At 31.9% G+C, this 22,737-nt stretch overlaps 1 protein-coding gene across 1 annotated transcript in view; it reads left to right on the forward strand.

The window, feature by feature from the left end:
• The window catches only part of LOC119839549 (protein unc-13 homolog A), a 49,497-nt gene that overhangs the window by 19,994 nt on the left and 6,766 nt on the right, over window positions 1-22,737 (forward strand). Inside the window, exons 13-26 of the mRNA XM_038365857.1 lie at window positions 11,860-12,038; window positions 12,502-12,652; window positions 14,197-14,355; window positions 14,713-14,838; window positions 15,089-15,256; window positions 15,547-15,660; window positions 17,137-17,304; window positions 17,981-18,202; window positions 18,686-18,852; window positions 19,346-19,487; window positions 19,903-20,034; window positions 20,462-20,605; window positions 21,510-21,729; window positions 22,340-22,438. Coding sequence (XP_038221785.1) covers window positions 11,860-12,038; window positions 12,502-12,652; window positions 14,197-14,355; window positions 14,713-14,838; window positions 15,089-15,256; window positions 15,547-15,660; window positions 17,137-17,304; window positions 17,981-18,202; window positions 18,686-18,852; window positions 19,346-19,487; window positions 19,903-20,034; window positions 20,462-20,605; window positions 21,510-21,729; window positions 22,340-22,438 — 2,191 coding nt within the window. The remainder of the gene's footprint in view (window positions 1-11,859; window positions 12,039-12,501; window positions 12,653-14,196; window positions 14,356-14,712; window positions 14,839-15,088; window positions 15,257-15,546; window positions 15,661-17,136; window positions 17,305-17,980; window positions 18,203-18,685; window positions 18,853-19,345; window positions 19,488-19,902; window positions 20,035-20,461; window positions 20,606-21,509; window positions 21,730-22,339; window positions 22,439-22,737) is intronic.

The raw sequence follows: 22,737 nt of genomic DNA on the forward strand, positions 1-22,737 counted from the left end.
CGTTCTTATAGTTATTAATTAAATACTTATAAAGCTTTGCTTTGCGTTGTTCCATCTAATAACCAGAACAGTTGATCGTTTTTTTTTTCGTTGAATGGAAAGTGACACATAATACACTTGTCTCCTCATTGTGTTCTCCAACTGGAATGAAGTATGAATATGCAAACTATATTGAATTTCTGTTATTTGAATGTATGACATAATCTGTATTAATAGAATTATCTTTTATTTATAGAGTAATTATACACAAATGTAGAGTAATTATAACATAATCTGCATTAATAGAAATATCTTTTATTTAGTATATGAGTAATGGACTCTTAAAATATTTCTTTGTATTTTTGACCAAATCGGACAATTGATAAGCAGTTTTTTTTTTTAATATTTAATGGCTTGGTTACGAGACCTTTAAGCCAAGTCTTATTTTTGATAACAAATTTCTTTAATTTTATGTATTTTTACGTCTTTGCTGTAATAACTTATTTTTTCCCTAGATCGTTCCAATAGTAGGATAAGTAGTTTATTTTCAGATTATGTTGAGTAAATCTTATCTACAATAACAAAACTGAAAGCTGTCAATGAGTATCACAAAAGAGGTTAAAGACCTGTCGGTTTTCGTCAATATCTGATCAAATATACATTGTTGGCCTAAATCGTGTGGCTGTCGAACCAATTGACGTTAATTTATATAGAGTTTTATTTGTTCAAGTGATGTTATACTGTTCATAGTTTTTCTATAAAGTATGGAATATATATGATTAAACGAATCACACTGAGAACAAGGAGCTTGCTTTAAACATCAATAATCTTAACGATTAAAAGATCTGCATAACCACTCGCGAACGAATGAACGAATTCGCGGGCAGTAATAATAGAATAGTATTTATACAGATACGCATAAATAAATTTAAATATTATATTTATATCTGTTCTTATAAGTCATATTATGTTTTTGGTGTGCGTTTAGGAACTTCTTTAAATAGTAGCGGCAAATGTCACTTAAATGTATTTCTAATCGTTTCAAAAAAGGTGAGGTTCTCAATGGAATGTATTTTTGTGTGTGTTACCCCATAATTTTTTACCGTGTGAACGAATTTTGATGATTCTTTTTTATTTATAAGCTGGTACCTCACACCTCTGGTGTGGTCTCATTTCAATTTGTTCTAGTTGTGACAAGTTGGAGGCGGTTCGTTATTTGGTAAAAATAAATATCTTATCTTACTAACAACAATTCAACGTATATTTTTAATTTATTCATCTTATAATTACATAAAATTACCCAACAATTGCTAGTTTAATATTATAGATGCAACAAAAACTCTGTCTGGTTGTCTCTTCTTCACACCTCAACCACTGTATTAATCAAAACTTACATAGGACAAGGAAAGGACATAGAATAGTTAAAACTACACGTGAATGGAAGCTAAGCCGATAAAACCCCACTCTCTTTTTAATTTGACTCTTTGAAAGCTAGTAATTTATAATAAAATAGTGGATAATAAACATATTTTATAATAAAAAATGAAAAATGCATACTGATAAACAAGCGACAACCATAACATTTCATTTGAATGTTGCATGTTTATAGTCTCATTCACCTAATGAATTAGTTCATCGTGTGTACACACGTCATAATAAGCGCTGTATAGACTTTTATAATTTAATAATAAAAATCCGCTTTTCACTTACTGTAATTTTAGAAACTATTCAAAGGATATATACAATTATATAATTCGAACGTTATAATATGCATCAACAAAAAATAGCATCATTTACTTCAGAAAATGGGAGAGGTTTTCATTTCGACTTAATTTTTTGGGTTTGTTACTTCTGAACCTTAGACTGGGGTCCGTTTTTGATGATACTTATTTTAATTAAGAAGCTGTCTTCCATGACCAAAATTAAATGGAACCTTTCATTTCAGTTTAGGTTTAGTTCTGACAATTTGAAAGGGTTTTGGTTAATTGTGAAAAATAATTATTTAAATGCTGTATTTGCAATTTAATCGATTTATTGTAGCGTTTAATAAATTTTACTCTAAAGTTTATTGTAAGATGCTTATTTAAGCGTTATTTTGTCAGACTAGTCTTCCTTTTATTGATATTATATTCATGAATATAGCATACTTTTTAAATATAATGCAAAATTAACTAAGATGAATCGAAAAGATTGCTCCACGCATGTACGTTTCTGTAATAAAATCAGTACGCGTCTCATACTAATCTACGTGTAATTATCGGATTAATTATAATTCCAGCTAATACCCATATTAACAACACCAACGGGCTTATGTAATTACGAAACATGCCTCCCGGGTGTACTTAGGGCTTATTGGTATTTATTGGAAACACTGCATTGTTGAGAATTGACCTCATAAATGTATGGCTAACGGGGCTCAATCTATTTATTTGTTTAGAGTAATTACACACGAGAGAGTAAATGAAGTAACAATAGCGATGGATTGTGCGTAATGCCAGTTTATAACTTTAAAGTGATCTCTGCTAGACAGAACTTAGGCAAGATATCGGAACTTTTATATGGGAAGCGAAATACATAAAAATATATATTAATTCTAAGAATTATAACACATTTCTTATATTATACTTTATCAGATATGATAAGAAGTGGACGAAAAACATTGATTCTGTATAGTTTTGATAGCTTTTGATTTATGAGAAATTTTGAAAGAATAGAAAAAAAAATTGATCACGAGGCGGGATTCCTTTTGATTTATATTTGCACTATGTTAAATTACCTATATTTTTCTACGTTTTTATTTAAAATTTAATTAAATTTCTTTAGTACCTAAAATCTTCAACTTTTATATTTTTAATTTCATAGCATTAAATACAATCTACATACAAATTTATAAAGTACATTTATCCCGTAAAGATTTAAAAATTAAAAACCTCTAAACAAATATTAATAATCAGATTGTTCACAGCATTATTGTAATACAACTAGTTTTCCATATAATGACCCTCTATTTAAGAGTATCGCTGTCTCCAAGTATAAAATGCAATTAACAGTTGCTTGCGTGTGACATCTGACCCCTTTCTTGGTAATTAAGGTTATAAGAGCCTATAATGTCCTTAGCAAGGGAACATTCTCAATACACTTGGCAATTACTAACGAGAATGTATGAATAATTATGATATAGATAGCATTTGTCCTGATTATTTTATAATGGAAAGAGAATTATTTGTTATTATACTGTTTTGAAAGAATTGAATAGGAATATTTATGGAGAGTTATAAAGGGTTGAATACGGAAGATATGCATATTGATAGATATTTCTTTCGTTCTACTTACAACAATGTTATTATTATTATATGTATCACTCATAGGGAAGGAACAGGTTCTCTTAACACACAATCCACTGGTACAATAATGTAAAAACCTAAGAAATAAGAAATAAATAAAGATATATTATTATTATTATTAGCCATGGTTGTCCCACTGCTGGGCAAAATAGGCTTCCTTTTTGAGGAAAGGATTGAGGACTGATAGGATTGAGTTCCACCTCTCCTTATAAGTAATTTAGCTGCAATCCTTGTAGTAAGAGTCCAGCTCGTCCCGCCATTTAATTGTGGACTCACAGCCTTTTAGCTTTGTCGGGATCTACAAAGTGGTTTTCGTCCACAACTCCTCCGATATTCGGCAAATATGGCCAGACTAGCTCCAAGTTCCTATAGGTGATGTTAAATTTCCAATTAATATTGTATTATTCTGAAAAAGAGGCAAATTAGAACTTAGAAAATTTCTTTATATTCGTTCTAAGAAATAAATTAGATTAATTTTTTGGAATTCACTAAACACAATGGTTGTAAAATTGTATAATTTCATGAAAGTTATTTCAGCAATAAAAACGGATTCATTAGAAATATTGTCTTTCGTCAATGCGCGATAGTAAAAAACTAATTTAAATCCAATGGACCTCGTTAAACATACCCCTTCCAAAATTTGCGGCTCGCGCTTAATTTCCGAGAAGAATACGTTATTACATTAATTGGAAGCAAGACAATCGTTCATTCAGACCACGGCCATTACAGTAATTACGGTGACGTCACAAGCGGTCCAATATCTGCCCGGGTTAATCGAAACTAATTTATCTCCTCTAAACTTATCCCTCTATTTCCACGGTAATAGCGGAGTGCACTTAGCGTTTCCACTTTTTGCTGTATGCGTCGGTTATAGCATTTTAAATGAACTCAATGCTCTGTAGTTAGGAGTTCGCCAAAGTAATTACGCAGGTCAAATGTGTGTGAGATTTTGGTGAATAAACTCATAATATACTCGTTCTTAGGTAAATAAAGTACCTGCATTTGTGTGTTCTGGATGTAAACCAATTTAAAATGCATAGATATGCAACAATTTTCATCGAGATCCATTCAGCCTTTGTAGTGAGATTATGTAGTTACGAAAGACTAACTAATGTCAACTCGTACATCTAAACTTTGCCAATGTAATGCATAAAACTTTTATTTACTTTTTGATTGTTTTAAAAATATAAATACTAATAAAATATATCTAGTATCAATTAACGAAACCGATGATTTAGATTAGAAGGGAAATCTTGATTCGTATTAGAATGTATATTTCCTCTTTTCTCTTACAATTTACTAGCGACCATCGCAATGAATTTACTACTATGCGTGATTGTTTGCTTACTACAAGATGGTGTCTATGCATTGTGAGCAATGTATGATTTTCAATCTATTTGTAATTTGTATTTGTTGTTGTTTTTTACAACATCACCGAGTTTTATATTGAAATTATAATATTTTATAATATATATTAATTATAATCTAATAATACTAGAAAAATAATTCAAAATGTATAAAAATAAATTGTATCCTAATTATTATGTACTATTTAAAATAGCTTTGTCAAAATATACATTGAACTGCATATTTTGACAAAATATTAAAAATAAAAAGCAACCAACAAAAGAATATAGGCTTCTCAAGAGCCCAACTTCACTTAAACTAGACAAGAAGCCAAAAAATATGAAAAATTACTTTTTACTATCACTTAATTTTATATGACAGCAGCTATATTGCGTGTAAGAGCAAAAACTTGAACCTCTCTTGAGATATATGGAATTTCCTAAGCTTTCACAAACTTGTAGGAAGGAAAAATATTATCTCACAACGGCCATATAATATCAGCGTAACATGATATATTAGTAAGATATTTTTAGCTGAAAAAAACATGTATATATGAGTAAAGCTATGAGCAGTAAATCGCGGTTGTTTTTCCTTGCTAAAATGTTGCTAACTATTTAAAAAACTTCATTTAACACTTCAGTATTCTTACCGCGTACATAGTTGTTTTAATTCAGTTTTAACAACCTAAGCCAAACAATAACATTACTCACCACAATTAGTAACACATGTGTTATGATATTGTATTCTATAATGAAAACGACCGTGCTTAAAACCTTATGTATCATACAAATATGATACATAAAAATCAAAGCATAATCCATTCTTGTTTCTAAGCTGACGTTGGCCTCATACTAAAGTATTAATAGTCAGCTTACTGTTTACTTATTCATAACTAAACGGGAACTTAAGCTTATTTGTTTCATTCAAATAGCATTAAATAAAACGAATAAATCCTCTTAACTTTGCTCTTGGAGAAAGAAGTGACTTTAAATATGCATTCTTCAGTTGTCTACTATTATTTAATAATATGATTTTATTTAAACACTTAGATGACTTCAAATTTATCTCATATCTATTTATTCACGTATATATTATAATTATAAAGTGCTGTAGCAGAATTTGGTACCGATTTTGGTCCAATGTGTAATTTTAATTAACCTCTCACATAATTTTACTATTTACAAATCGAAAGCGTTATATTGATTTTCTCTTCTAGTTAATTTAAGCTCGCGTCCATTATATCAGAAACCTTCCTTAAATAGACCTAGACATCGCGCGTGATTAATCAATGCATTTAAATTGAATTAATTACGCGTGCTTAGACACAATCGGCGGTTATTCAATTACTGTAACTCATTAGTTAATAAAGTAATGTTGGGGCGATTGTGTGGTTACTGAATACAAATGTCAAATTTAAGCAGGAAACGGAAGTTACCGAGCGAATCACTGCCAATTAACATGGTAATTATTCATTGGGAGTCACGCACTAATGTTTCCCTTGCTTATTGCCGCGTCGACTGCAAAGGGAAAGGTCGATTTATCTAGTCAGGTAGTAGATAGTGTAATGTGAGTTATGAATTAAATGCGATTTTGAAAGTCTACCGTTCTTTTTCATTGGCTTTGTAAGTGAAAGAGATCGTAATAAGTGCTGTTGTTGCGTCATAAAACATCAAAAAATAGATAATGAATGTATTTACGACATTATTGAATACCACCTAATAAAATTTCTACATTTCAATTGTATTGAATGTACTCAGTATTATTGTTCGTTTTGAAATTATAGTTCAATGTCATGCGAACATAATGCTTAATATCATAAATTACAAACATTAGAGCTCTAAAGCTTAACAAGTTTAATTAATAAACCTATATTTCGTTTTGAATAATCCATTAGACGTAGATTAATACAATTCGCTTTGATGTTTTCTCTCGAATCATTATACGCATTGAGATTAAAATCAAACTGGGTTAGTGTGTCAGTTGATATAATTTTAAAAGCCTCCCCAACTCCGCATTACACTCCTGGGGTGACACAAAGCAATGTTTATATAAATTAAGGGTCATAATCATGTCATAAGTCGTAAATATCGCGATATTGAAATCGCTTTTGTTTTTGGAAATCAGTGATAAATTAACACTAAGAAGAAAAGATTCAGCGAAATTAAACATAATACGCTTAAAAAAATAAGTTTTGGTACACGGAACTTTAAAAAATGGGTAATTGTGTCAATTACTCAATTCGATGTTTTTGTCGTTAACATTCTCCCTACTATTACAAATTGGTGATTGTATTTTAAATTTAAAGAATACAGAACATAATATTGCATGAAATATGGTATATCATATTAATATGGGTTGAACAAAAATCAATATCTGGTATCAATAAATATGTCTTTAAACGGCTATTATTGGCTTCAACTGTATGTTTGTATGTTTGTAGGAAACCGAATCCTTTTAACTCGATTTTGATAACTTAAAACGGACAGATTTAATTCGACGACAATACAATGATTATTGTGATAAGAATCGCCAGGATAAATATTTTTTTTCTCACGTATAATAATAATAAAAATTCTTTATTGAACACAAGAAATTTGACAAAAAATACAGCACAAGAAGTTGAGGAATAGAAGGCGGTCTTATCACTATTGAGCGATTTCTACCAGACAACCACAAAGCAAAGGAAAATTTTCCTGAAGCAACGATCGATAATGTTTTTAAAGACTTGCTTTAAAAATAGGATAGGGGCTTTTTCTTATACTCTGTATGAGAGCAAGTGAGAAAATTTATTTGATTCTATCATTGAAGCGTGTGTTTTAGTTTTATTTACATTTGTTTTCTGCTCAGTTAGACAACATAACCTTTGGAATTTATCAATCATTCCAATATTAAATCAGTAAAAAAGACATATTGGAAAAATATTTAAACCCGTGTTCCAGTTGACATATTTTATCTGTGATTTAGATGCGCTGGTTTTACTACCTCCATTATTGAATAGTTCGAGAACATTTTTCGAGGTTGAAAACTGCATATTTTACTGAAGCAAAATGCAAAAAAAACTGGAGCTGCAACGATACTCGGTGAAGTTTAAATAAAAATTATTACTATTTTAGTTTCAATATTGCAATTATTTGAATTGTTTTCGTGTTTGTTAATCATGAAATGAATATTTACTCAGGCGAATTCGTATTACGACTATTTTGGTCTCGAAAGACTTACATTTAAAAATACATATAAATATATTATTTGCCAACGGGACTTTTTATTATTTATTTATTATTAAGACGTTATTTTTATATGGAAGTGTGTGAGTGTGTGAGTGAATTTAAACATAATATTTGGGTATTATCTACAAACATTCTGAATATTTATTATTATCATAATATTTGTATATATAACAGTATTACTAGTATACGTCTAATAGTAAAAGTTCTTATAGACTTTAGACCGCTTTCATAGACTTTCAACTTGGCGAATATGTTCTTTCTAGCTATCTAGCATTGAAATCTTTTGATATTTTTTACGTTTATCTCTGTGTTTTACCATAAAAGAATTTACGCATACATACATATAATACAATTGCGTAAAGGAAAAATTTACCTTAGAATATACGAACTTTTGGGTTGGTTCGTTAATTCTTTGACCATACGTTAAGTTACCGGAGCATACAAATTGCTCACATATCCTCATTCTAAGGTAGGGGCGACACGTTTAAACCAATTTATCTTAGCTTGATTTATAAAGGTCGCTTTAATTAAATTAAGGTCAAAATAGGCCCCTTGAGTTGCTGACTAATAAATAAGGACATAAAACATATTAATAGCTTCGCCAAAAATGTTTTTGAATGAATTCAATCATAATTCTAATTATAAATACGAAATAAATGAAGATCTTATTTTAACAACACAAAACAAAATATTAAAATAAGTCGTCTAAATATCACACTAACGAAGAATCAATTACTGCTTTGTAATTGAAATGGTAGTCTTACCTTATTTCTTATTACCTAATCAAATTATTAAAATAAATAAATTGGAGAATGTAATCTTAAGCTGTTATTCAATTATTATGGAAATAAATTAAAAAAGGCAAAATCTTTACAAAGCCTTGGGAATAGTATATGAACAGGTTTAAGCAAAGAATCAATTAGTCGTGTGCTGAAAAGAAAGCATTTATATACTTCTTACAAAATAAATAACAAATTTGGCTAATTAGCCGAGCTGAGGAAAATAAGAAAACTACGCTTTATCTTTTTTAAGATATAATAAGTTTTTCATATTGTTTTGTTAATGAATTTTTTCCAGACTGTATTGAGGACGAGTGCAATTATTTTATATTCTCTTAAATAAAAAATGTGGTTAGATTTATAAATTTGCTATACTACTTTTTGGAAAAATGTTCGTGTTCAATTCTTTCTTTTTCTTCGTTCTTGCAATCGGTTCAGTAGTTTTTGCGTGAAAAAGTAACAAACATACACACAAACTTTCGCATTTATAGTATTAGTAGGATTCATTTAATTTGTTCACAAATCACTAATTGCAAAAGGACACCCATATCCAGGAGAGATTCTAACCCAAACTATTTTTGAACTTTCCCATCATCACATGCAATATCATAAAATGCACCAATCAGGTCATCAAATTTTTAATCAGAACACAGCCGCAATTTCCAAGTCCCCCTTCCCACAAGATAATGGTAGTTTCATTATAAGCCAGAACAAAGGAGCCTTACGCAGCGTATTTTCATTTTTCGCATACGTGCCATTGTTTGTGAAAAAGTTATATCATATATATATTGAAAAATGGTGATCATTTATAACTCGAAAAGATGAATTGGTGCAATCGTTTAGATTGAACGTTTTTTCATTAATGTGGAAATAATAGGCTCTCGTCAACCTTTGTAATTCTCGTGACATCAATAAAACAAAATTTTCATATATTGATGACACGTGAAATATTAATTGAATGTACGATGATATTTTACAACAATATGTCTGATAATTACTTTTATATTCGTGTATACGAATGAATATAATAAAAAGTTACTTATTTACTACGTATGTACATTTAGTGATAAATTTAATTTTGAAGTGGTTAAAATTAAAGAAAAAAAAAATAGGTAGTTGGCTATAGAAATACCTTAAAAGTCGAGACAGTTAGTTTTTATTCCAGAAATTCCATAAAATTTTAAGTGATTTATTTCGTTTTATTCTGACCTCAAATATGATTAACAGAAAATGCGAGTAAACGATGCGTAATTTATTAAATTGGATTTCGTTGACAACACTTTAAGATTACTATTAGCGGCTTACACGGGCTTCTTACTAACATATACGCCTTTTAATAATTTGAAAAGCTATAGGAATTTGTGAGACCGTAGACCATTTTAATTAACATCTTATCGCTATTCAAAATTAGGTCAACCTAAGAAAAGCCTGCGAAATACGAGAATTAAATTAAAAGGCGCTGGTGGATTGGTGAAAGGCTTTCTATTGGCGAAATTAGTTTAGCCATTCGATCCCGTACCCTTAGTGTAAGCAGTATAACACTAGATGAAAGATAGTATCCATTTAAAGGAAATATTAGTATTATATTAAAAGCGCTTCTGTACTGTATATCTGTTTATAATTGGATTGTCGATTTATAACGAGTTTTAAAGTGATAACTTAGGAACAAACTGAGTTTTTCTTTCGGATTCTTGAAATACTTTCTCAGAACCACTTTCCAGCGTTTAAGTCACATTTAGACGTAAGTTTTTTAATATTATAATCGTAAGCGAAAGTATTTTATCCTTGTTTCAAATTCGGCGAAAGTCAGAGATTAAAGAATAATGACGTCAAGCCCAAACGAAAAAGGACAGGTAGCATCGCGAATTCACAAACCCTTCAGCAAACACTCAACTAAGTGAAAATCAATTTATGTCCGGTCCACTCTGATTTCCCATATGAATTCCATTGTTAGGGGTAAACCAAATTGAAAAACGCCCGAATGTTATGACAAGACTAATGAATTTTTTTAGGAGATATTGGTCCAATTCCTAACTTTTTTACAGTCTATTTTTCTTTTGTTCTGAATATATAATGGTTGAAATTTGTACCAAAATTAATTATCGACTTTATTATGACTACAATTTTATCTGAGAATATATAACTATCGATATGAAACTCTCGTCTGGTCTCGAAGTTTCGACTGTCCAATTAAACTCCAAAATTACCTTTGAGCCACCACTCTAAGCCAAAATTCCTCTCTACGATGATTCTACATTACTTTTTACGTATTGAAATAATATTCGCAGTTTCAAAGCATTACATGTTTAAAATATTGCAGTTAACCACAAGCGGTTCGAAGCGATTGCTAATTGAAAATGTAAATGCAATTACTCTACTTATTCTACAAGGACGACATGGCACTTTCAGACAACAAACATCTCTGTTAAGACAGAATGATAAATGGACAGCTGGTTCCCAGCTCGGACCTATGTTTGCATTGTATATTTGTTACAGCATTAGAGCACTGCGTTTTACGTCCTGAAATTCTCTTGGAGTAGTCTTAATACATTTTGCTAAGATGGAAACAGTATGCTTATGTAACAGTTAAAATAAGACAAAAGAGTATTTGATTTGAAATAGAATTCTCTTTAAAAATATATGCTATTAAAAATAAATACAACTTAACGCTTAGTGTTCCTTTTAAATCATTTGTAATTTTAATTTATTTTATATGAATATTTACCTATTAAAAATACAAAACGTAATATTCAGTTAATCATAAGAACTTGTAGCGTATATCATCAACAGATTATAATATGGCGAAAAATGGTAGGTGCCCGCAGACTTTTTACACTGACTTTACTTGGCAGTAATTCACGTTTTATATTCACTGACCCGTTTACCCTTTATTTATACCTACTAGCTGTTCGCCTCGGTTTCATCTGTGGTACATATATAATATATCTAATTCAGTGTAATTGCAGATTTCTAATGGTGAAAGAATTTTTGAAATCGGTCCAGCTGTTCACGCGCGATGGCGTGACCAAGGGAAATCATTTTTATCCATATAGATTTAGTATTGACAGCCTCTAAGTTTGTTTTACTTCAGGATTCACCCCACCCTAAAGTATACTGACAATCAGCGTGTATTTTATCTAATTCGTACCTCTGACATACTTTACATAAGATTTTCTTTCACAGTACACATGCCTCCACGAAAACCTATTCCACTATCTCTGTGAAGAAAACGGTGGTGCTGTCACATTACCAGCTGCTAGAGGTGACGATGCTTGGAAAATCTACTTCAACGAGAACCCTGAAGAAATTGTTGACGAATTCGCGATGAGATACGGCATTGAAGCTATTTACCAAGCTATGACGTAAGTGCTACTGTTACTAAAACCAGCTGGTTGATGGGGACAATATTATTGTTTGATTAGTTTAAATGTTTCGTCAAAATATGCATTTATTTCAATACGAGTGTTAGGAAAAATATTGGTTATGACGTCGTGCTCTATCGATTATTGTTCTTCTTGTTTGATAAATAATTTGAAGGTTATAATATGCGAGTAATTACAATATTTAAGCTTCGAATATATTATGTAGGCAATGTCACAATATGTTCTTCTCAACTCGGGAGGAGTTGATTTTTTCATAAACCCATACGAATACAAGTAATGTACTCTATTATTAATTTAATTTTTACTTAACTATAAAATGGCAAAATTTCATCAAACTAAAAGCTAAAAAGCTTTTCTTAAAGATTACACTTTCGTTTTTAAGTGAACTTGGTAATGTCTTTATTGTAATCACAACATTATTAATATCATAACAATATTCCAGACACTTCCACTGTCTATCTACGAAGTATTTATGCGCCGGAGTGCCAGCTGTTATGTCAACTCTATTAGCTAACATCAACGCGTACTATGCGCATACTACGGCTTCGTCTGCTGTGTCTGCGTCTGATCGCTTCGCAGCTTCAAACTTTGGCGTAAGTGCAGATATAAATAATGAAAAAGCCTTAAGTTAAAAGAAATATTATATAAAAGGCGACAAAATATTTAACAATTTTCAAAAATATTACGTTGATTAATTGATCATAAATTTTATTCATCAATCCCTTTACTTCTTATGTGTGTAAAATTACCTGTTCAATAATAATTTATAATTAAAAACAATTTAAGGACTAAAATATGTACTTATATTTTAGTTATCATGTTTATTTCCATTAATTAAGCAAGACGGTTGTTTAATATCAATTTCGTAATGAAAGGAAGCACAAAATTGTAATAAAATTTGCAATACGAATTATTAATTTAATTAAATTACAGTCAACCCTTTCCCTTCCATTACGTAAAATAATTTTGAGATTTTCACGTGAACAGAACTTAGCTTTTCGAATGTTCATCAGCCCTCAAAAATATATATAAAATAAATTATGAGATCTTACTGCGTTTTAAAGGCCTATCGCGAAACCAACCCAAAGCTAAATGGCTAATTACCTTTTCCTTGAATCTGAGCAATAACCCATTTTAAGAAATTCAGTGCTTAATTCAGACCATGATGAAATATCACCCGTGCTGATTATTAATTCAAAATGAATTATGAATTCATTATACGTATTAATTACCTACGTTTAATTCTATTATAAATCAACTGGAGATTAATTTATAAATTAGTGTCAGAACAGTAAAAACAGTTGATATCAAATAATCTATCAAATGAAACCTATGTTATTTCAAAACAAAACACAACGTAACATTTTCTATTCATAGTTACCAGAAAGCATAGATATTTTTTGTTTGAATAAAATATTGTTGATTCTATCGATTTTATGCGATGAGTGACCGATTTTAACGACACGCCACCCAAAAGCAACAAGAAAATGGAAAATGAAAGTATAATTGTGACGTCATCATAAATTCAACACGCAACAATATTTATTTTGAAGAATACGTGGTTCGTAATATGAGTTTTTTATATCATGAGACTTCATTACATAAAGTTGGACTGGACATTTCTTATTATCTTATTATATGTTATATGAAAGAAACAAAATTGGTGAATAGTCAAAACAATATTTAATATAATATGCTCAATACCATTAGTTAAAAGAAAGAAAGAATCAGAGTATTTATAGTAATCTGGTTGTATGAATCGAAAATTTAACCGTAGTCACCATATTTTAATATCTTTTCTATATTTTTAACAAGTTGCGATTTTTAATATAAGCTTTGAGGCTTTATATTGATTGAAATTTTAAGTGATTTAAATTGTAAACTATGTGGTTCCGTAACTAGTCATTATTATTTCAAAATAGTAATCTTGTATTCTTGTTGGAAATAGTCGTGTGTATATAATTACCAGAATACATGAAAAGAACGTCATTTCATTGTCCCAAAACTTATCAAAAGTTGTCCTTCAACACTTCACGAAAAATAACATTCCATTAACTCAATAAATTACGTTTCCTTTCAAGCATTGTAGTAATTATGAGTCGATAATCCACTCACACCTTTCTTAATTCGATAACAGAAAGAAAAGTTCGTGAAACTACTCGACCAACTTCACAACTCGCTCCGGATCGACCTTTCAATGTACAGAAATAATTTCCCGGCTTCGAGTGCAGAGAAACTTATGGATCTCAAGTCCACCGTCGACCTTCTTACGAGTATCACATTCTTTAGGATGAAGGTAAGTGTGTTTAGGTGTATCAGTTAAGCTCAGAATGGAATAGATAAACAATGCAAAGAAGTAACTAAATGTAATAAAACGTTTCCTGCTAAGATAAATCATATATTTACAAAAGTTAGTAAACTATTTGGACTTATTAATAATTTTGGTCTTATTAATAGTAGGAATAATGTTATATATATTTACCCATAAACACGTTGTATTGATAAGTATTCTTTACGAAAAACATGTAATCTAGAATATATAATTTAATTTTAAATGATATAGTAAGTCATAACAACATTAAATTAATGATAATATATATATTTTTTGTATTAGTCATTTCACGTTAAATGATATTAAAATATGAATTTTTAGGTACAAGAACTTAGCAGTCCGCCTCGAGCCAGCACCGTCGTGAAAGACTGTGTAAAGGCGTGCCTGAGATCAACATATCAATTTCTTTTCGAAAACTGTTACGAACTTTACAATAGAGAATTCCAGGTATGTTTTTTAAAATATATCTTGTTGTTTTTTTTTTCGACATCCTTGATAATGGCCAATGCTCTTTGTCATATTTATGACACAGAAAAAGTTAAGCATTCGAAATTCAAATAGCTTGACGTTCCTATTGCTTTGGCGGTATTTGGTAAATGAGTTAGTGAAATTTAATTATAAGTGACTGAAAAAACAAAATAAATCAATTAATTCGATGTGATATGAATAATTTAGAAAATCCACGATGTATTTTCAGGTAGACCCCAACGAAGCCAAGAGAGACCCATCCGACCACGGACCTCAGTTGGATTCAGTTGATTTCTGGCATAAGCTAATTGCTCTTATAGTATCTGTGATAGAAGAAGATAGAAATAGTTATGCACCTGTTTTGAATCAGTTCCCACAAGAATTGAATATTGGTCAGGTAAGAAGATATTTATTAATGAATGTAATTTAATTATTCAAGGACCATTATTTTATACAATCTACGTCTAAGGCGTGGCCTAGATTGGGCGATAGATTTTTTTCTTGAGATATGTGAATATGTTTATTACCTACAATTTAATAATATCATCCTAAAATAATGTATTTTGAACTTCATTTTGACACATACAATATAATGTAATTTTCTTATATTGAGCACATTGGTTTCGATATAAAGAAAAAATGTATGAAAGAAAAACCCCTTTAAAATACATGTCTATGCATTTTCAGCTCTCAGCAGCTACAATGTGGTCGCTTTTCGCAGTGGACATGAAGTATGCTTTGGAAGAACACGAACAGCATAGACTTTGCAAGTCGTCCGCATACATGAATTTGCATTTCAAGGTATGTCATACTTTTATTGAAAATTATTTTTATTAATCATTGTTGAGATATGATCCTTATGAAACTACAAATTAAGGACAATTTCTATTAACTATTATTTTCATTATATAAATGTTTGATTCCAGTAAAAGTAGTAATAGATATAGTAGATATAATAATGTTTTACGGGTAGGCTGCCGTGAAACTATCATTTTATTATGTCTTGATTGAATCGCCAATTCTAGAAAATTCCACAGCAAACTGAATTATGTGTAATGTGGTATTTCAATCAAATTTAATCTAAACGATTTTGAATAAGAGTTTTTTTATTAGCGACTAAAACGACGTAAGATTTATTTATAAAAGGCTTACATTTTTTTCGATGTATCATCATTATAATTTCACGCGCCGTTACCGTGCTCATTTTGCGTAAAAACATGTTTACATCACACAGATGCGAAAAAGTAGACAAATAGGTGCTACAGTTGAATGGAAATCAAATTTAGTGCGACTTAGTATTATAAATGCGAAAATAAAGCTGTCTTTCTCTCTGTCTCTACTTTAAGTCTATACCACTGAACCACTTTGGATAAAATTCATTACCGAAATCTTTTGAGATCCGAGACAGGATAAAGGGTAATTTTTATCTCGGAAATTCTACAGTAACGTGAAGTTTGTGGGGAAAATCCGAGACTGTATCTTTTCCTTTAACACGCAAGCAGAGCCGCGGGCGAAAACCTATCCTTATTTTTCCAAAAATTCAAACTGTATCGCAAAGTCTTAACATTTAAGTTTTGTTATTTGTATTTTTCCCTTTCTGTGATTGACATCACAGAATATGAGACACGAAATATCGTTTATAACACTCTTCTATAACATATTTTACAATGCGCAATAATTTACTTATTTGGTTGATTGCGCCAATCTCAGGAACTGCTTCTTTCAATTGATGAATTATTTGTATGAGTCTATGTATCTATAGTAGTAGGCTATATAACATTATTCAACAGTAACCGCGATACAATAAAAAATTGAGAGCAGAATCAATTGCTTAGGCCACTTAGTTTATAATCTTAAAATGATTAATTTGTGTTATAAAATGTTATTTTTTGTGTTGTGTTTGTTATATAGTATATATAAAATTCTCGTGTCACAATGTTAGTCTCTATACTCCTCCGAAACGGCTTGACCGATTCCTCTGAAATTTGGTAAGCATATTGGGTAGGTCTGAGAATCGGCTAACATCTATTTTTCATACCACTAAACGACAAGAGTAAGGCAGAACAGCGTTTGCCGGGTGCAGCTAGTATTTTCTTGTGTCTGATTTTACGCTAGTATTATACATTTTGGTTTTTAAATATAATGAATAAATCGCGCTTAAAATCCGTTAAAATGTTTTTAATTTCTAAATATAGTATATACTTTGCAATTTATATAATATACAATATATAAAGTACTATTTATTATAATTTAATACGTAAAAATATTAAATAACAGGTAAAATGGCTACACACAAACTACGTGAAAGACGTGCCACCATACTGCGGCGCTGTTCCGGAGTACCCCGCGTGGTTCGAACCGTTTGTGATGCAGTGGCTGAACGAGAATGATGATGTATCTCTTGAATATCTGAATGGAGCCTTCAATCGGGATAAACGTGATGGGGTCAGTATTCACAGCATTATATTGCATAGTTTTTATGCGAATTTTATCTTTATTTTGATTTTTTTTCAAATTACGTTTAAAATGTATTTCTTATGTGGGTACAAACATAGGTAGTATATGGACGTATGTATCGTGATGTATTTATTTAGCAGTATATCTAATTGTGTAATCTTAATATTAAAATGTCTTCTCAGTAATAAATATTATTTATTTATTCTTTATTGCACACTTACAAAATATAAAACATAGCAAAATTTAACAAATGCAACTTAAAACTAGTATGCAAATGGCGGCCTTATGGCTAAAAGCCATCTCTACCAGGCAACCGTTATATAATAGTAGTAGATATTGTAGTCAATATATAAAGTTAGAACTATATTTTAATGACTGATAAAAGATACGACTAACAATTATCTTACGACCCTAAAACGTGCGATGTTTTCATAAGTCTATGTCATAAATTCCAATAATAAAAGATAATAATTGTTTGCCAGGGCCTAACAGGCCCATGTTATTGATGCAATGTTATAATCCAAAGGACATTATGTTTTATAACATAATACAATACTATTACAAAAAATATAGTCATTTAACTTGAATTTATCTCAAATTCTAGCTACATTAGATAAAGCTTCATTTTACTCACAAATTATTATAAACCGATCCATCCCCACAGTTCCAAAAGTCCAGCGAACACGCGCTATTCAGCAACTCGGTAGTGGACGTGTTCACCCAGCTGACCCAGTGCTTCGACGTGGTCTCCAAGTTGGAGTGCCCCGACCCCGAGATATGGAAGCGGTACATGAAGCGGTTCGCGAAGACCATCGTCAAGGTGCTGGTCGCGTACGCGGATATAGTTAAGAAGGAGTTCCCTGAACATCTGAAGGAGGAGAGAGTGGTGAGTGGATGATATAAACTTAACCAAATAATTATCGATCAAAGTCCATTACCCAACTATTACTTTTAGTAATAGTACTCAGTAGTTATTTAAGAAATTAAGAATTTAAAAGAAAGTACAAGTCCAAAAAAAATTCATTGATATTTGTTGAATTATAATAATTATTTCGTCTGTCTTATTGTCATAATAGGGTTTCTTTAACCATAAACAAAAAAATGCAAACGTCTTCAAATACGCAGATTCACAGATCAATATTTATAGACCAAAATTTGTATCGTTTATCTTCATATTTTATAGCTTCTCCTCTGTGGCTTATAATATACTCTAGTGTTATAGTGATATGTGTCTTCCCTAGTACACGTTATTCACCATGAATTTTATAACCGACTCATACTAATTATATATCATATTCCAATAACAATGATACTAAAACCAAATGACATCCAACATAAATTCTCACTAAAACCGAAGCACGTGTTGCAGGCGTGCATCCTAATGAACAACATCCAGCAACTGCGCGTGCAGCTGGAGAAGATGTTCGAGGCGATGGGCGGCAACAAGCTGGAGCGCGACGCGGCCGACATCCTCAACGACCTGCAGCAGAGCCTCAACAGCACGCTCGATGAGCTCGCCTCTATGTTCGCTAATAGGTATTCACTTGTGCCAACTGTTAATAAAAATAAAAAAACAGTTTTTATAAGAAGGGTAAAATGGATTCTTATGTAGACTTTAAAAAGCAATAATGCTTTCTTATTGTTGACTGTAAACTGACTAGTTCTGGGTTTGTTGTTTAGTTTATACTTAATAATATTGATTTTGTGCCGTTCCAAGTTATTTATCTACCTCTTTATATGTAAAAAGATAACTATTCTGTCCGTCTGTGTTTGGCGAAACGGAGTATAAATCAGGCTTATTTTTTAGCCTTGTTCGGTTCGGTTCGGTTTTCAACCAATTGATGTAATTATATTGTGTATTTGTTGGGAAATTATTGTCATTTGGTACTATTTTAGATTTTGAAGTGGTGGTGGTGGTTGCAAAAGGTCACTGATGTTCCTGGAACACAGGAACAAAGACAGGAATGTCTGTGACTTTTTTGTGGCAAAAAAATGTCAGGGTATGAAGAGGGGAAAATATCGTCCACAGCCTCGAAACCCGCATAACGGCGAGCGTGAAGGAGCTGGGCGAGCTGCTGCAGAAGGTGGGCGGCGGCGCCGCGCCCGGCCAGCCGCAGCCGCCCGCGCACCACGAGGCGGACGAAGTGCTCAGACCGCTCATGGACATATTGGTAAGGTTCTAAGGTCGCGTGGAGACCGCTGATCCAGAATCCTGAAATTCCGTAACGAAAATAACCTGACACTCCGACCGGATAAATGATCGAAAAAATGCTATGCAATAGCTTTATTGCGGCAGTCTCCAAGTGCCATACGTCTTTTTTTCTAGTACCGTTGGTGACGTTAAGTGGAGATCATTCATGGATATACTTATAGAATGTTGCCGATTTTTTGTCAGTTCTATTGATTTACAGCAATACCACATACAAAGTTTTGTTAATTTCCTTATATCTAATGTAGTCCAATAATAAAAATATTTATTTTTCTTTTCTTGAAATCGGCTGAATTTGAAAGATGGATTTACTTTATATAAAAGGAATGATTGGACTTCTTGTATCATATTCAAATATTTACTCTTACAATTTCCAGGACGGTTCGTTAACCATGTATGCAGAATCGTGTGAAAAGACGGTACTCAAGCGGTTGCTGAAGGAATTATGGAAGATTGTAATGAAGATTCTAGAAAAAACTGTCGTCCTTCCACCGATGACAGACAAAACGGTAACATACCTAACGTTGGTCATAAATTCTGAATTAAACATTTCAAAAAGACGCTAAAGACACGAAAGACTCGAAAGTTCAAATCTCGTTCTTTAAAATATTACAAACATTTCTTTTTTGTGTTATTTATATAATAATAAAAGGTAACGTAAATACACACAAACAATGATTTTAGGAGATAAATTATAAAATTTGATTAATAAAATTCAAAATTGATCTCTATCAAAAATGTTTCCCCCACTTCATTAATAAAAAATCATCACATTCTTAAATGCCCTTTGACATCCACCGTTCCACGAGACAAGTCGAACACGTTGGAACAGAGTGATTCATAACTCACGCCAAATTGTACCGTATTATATAAACATTGATATAACAAATAAAACATATAAATCAACTCGCAAACAACATTGCATCAATCCAACAGATGATGTTGAAGAATCTGACGAACAACGCCAAGAACTTGGCAGCGAACGCTAAGATCGAAGACATGACGCAACTGTTCAAGAGTACAGTTGGCAAGCAGGATGTGAAGCATGCGCTGTCCGGAGTTATGGATATATCGAAAGAGGTATGTTTATCGTACAATCGCTGTAAAAACGTTGAAAATTATCGTCAAAATAATTTCATTTTTAATCAGATTGTTTATATTTCGTATAGAATTGGTTTAAGTTCAAGACTTAGTAAAATGGTATAGCTACATGATAATGACAATCATTTTTAGACTGTTATAATTTTCGCTGATGATGTTCATATATGACCATTGAAAAAATTCACTTCGTTCGTTGTGAATGTAAGCGAGTTTGTTCACAGTAATTTACACAATTTTACACAATGACAACACATCTCTGAATTCCGCAGCAACGGAAAAACACCATATGTAATTATTGCCAGTATTGATTTCATCGTTAATCAGCTGATTAACGATGAAATTAAAGGTACTCTTATTAGATGATAGGTGAGTGTAGCTACACTCACCTATCATCTAATTCAAATCAAACAGCGCAGTGTGCGGCTTAGTATTTAATGTTTCAATGCCTTCTAAAACCGGGTATCCACTATGTTCGTGAACCTTGCAACAGCTCCGCACAGAATATAGGTTTGTCAACTTGGAGCGTGTAAAGCTCAACGCTCAGTCCATTCTGGACTATGGAGAATACGTGTTTCTATGGAGATATGCTTACCTCCATCTCGTTTTCATCAGAGCGGATATGGGATGAAGATCGCAAGAGGTTCGGTAATGTAATGTATACCCAGCTTAAAAGCACATCTGACGTATGTCTGCTACATTGACGTCATCGCTTCACCAACCCTGGTGGTTTATATCACCGCTGAACTCGACATCACATGTGAGCAGAGAAGAGCAGTGCGCCAATTTAGTATGCGACGTACTGTATATTGCCAATAAAATGCCTTCTAAGAAGTCTAGTCCCCAAGCCAAGCCCAGCCCCCACTAACAGCACCGCACTCGACAGCACCTGTCAGCGGAGAAGAGCCTGACGCCGAAGCAGTGCGCGGTGCTGGACGCGGCGCTGGACACGATCAAGCAGTACTTCCACGCGGGCGGCAACGGCCTCAAGAAGACCTTCCTGGAGAAGAGCCCCGAGCTGCAGTCGCTGCGCTACGCGCTCAGCCTCTACACACAGACCACCGACACGCTCATACGGACCTTCGTTACCAGCCAGCAGAATCAGGGTGCGTAGCCATGGATAATTCTTTGTTTATTTATTTATAATACTTTAGTATACAAAACAGAAAGTAAACCTTATGCAAAACAATGGCTCAATAAAATTTCGTACATAAGGCGGCCTTATTGCTAGACAGCAATCTCTGCCAAACAACCTGTTCACTTAACCGACTTCAAAAAAGGAGGTTCTCGATTGGATGGTTTTTTGTGTAGATTTGATAAGTTTCTATTTGGTGAACCGATTTTGATGATTCTTTCTATTTAAAAGCTAGTTTTGACAATTCTAAAATTATTTCATGTTCAGTTCAACAATAGAATGCAAAGTTATTATAAAAGCAGTTGGATGATGTACAAAAAGCTGCCTTTTTGCTAAAAAGCAATCTTCATGTCAAAGAAGATTTGAAATAAATAACGAAATTGTGTCTCGAGCTAATAATGTATAGACAATAGTCCTTAAGGTAATAGTAGAAAAAGTTAGGTTTTGAAGGCAAATTAAAAAATTTACTATTTATTCTTTATTCGCACGTTTATGACTAACAGAATTGATCTAAACTTACTATCGCACGGAGAACATACCAACATCTGTATTTATTACATTGACCTGAATGAAATGTTAAGATGCTGCAGTGGCGGAAGAGGGAAGTGTGGGAGAAATCTCGCTGCAAGTGGACCTGTTCACTCACCCCGGCACCGGCGAACACAAGATTACTGTGAAAGGTGAGAAACTTGTAATTTATTTAAATTAACCATTTCTTGTGTCCGACCATCTTGCTTCTGGTTGTATCAAATACTATATCTTTAGCTGTCTTTTACCTTATTCTGCTGCGATTATTTGTATATGTATATATAATTGAGAGTCAATTTCATAATTTATCCCCAATTGTGCTATGATAAATCAACAAAAGAAATGGAATATCTATAAATTGCTAAAGTCACTTCCAGATATACTTAGTCTGGCCATAAATACTGTTACACTTAATTATAAAAAAATATTACATTTGAATTTCGAATCTGTC

The sequence above is a fragment of the Zerene cesonia genome, chromosome 4 (genome assembly GCF_012273895.1).
Source record: "Zerene cesonia ecotype Mississippi chromosome 4, Zerene_cesonia_1.1, whole genome shotgun sequence".
NCBI classification, from domain to species: Eukaryota; Metazoa; Arthropoda; class Insecta; order Lepidoptera; family Pieridae; genus Zerene; species Zerene cesonia.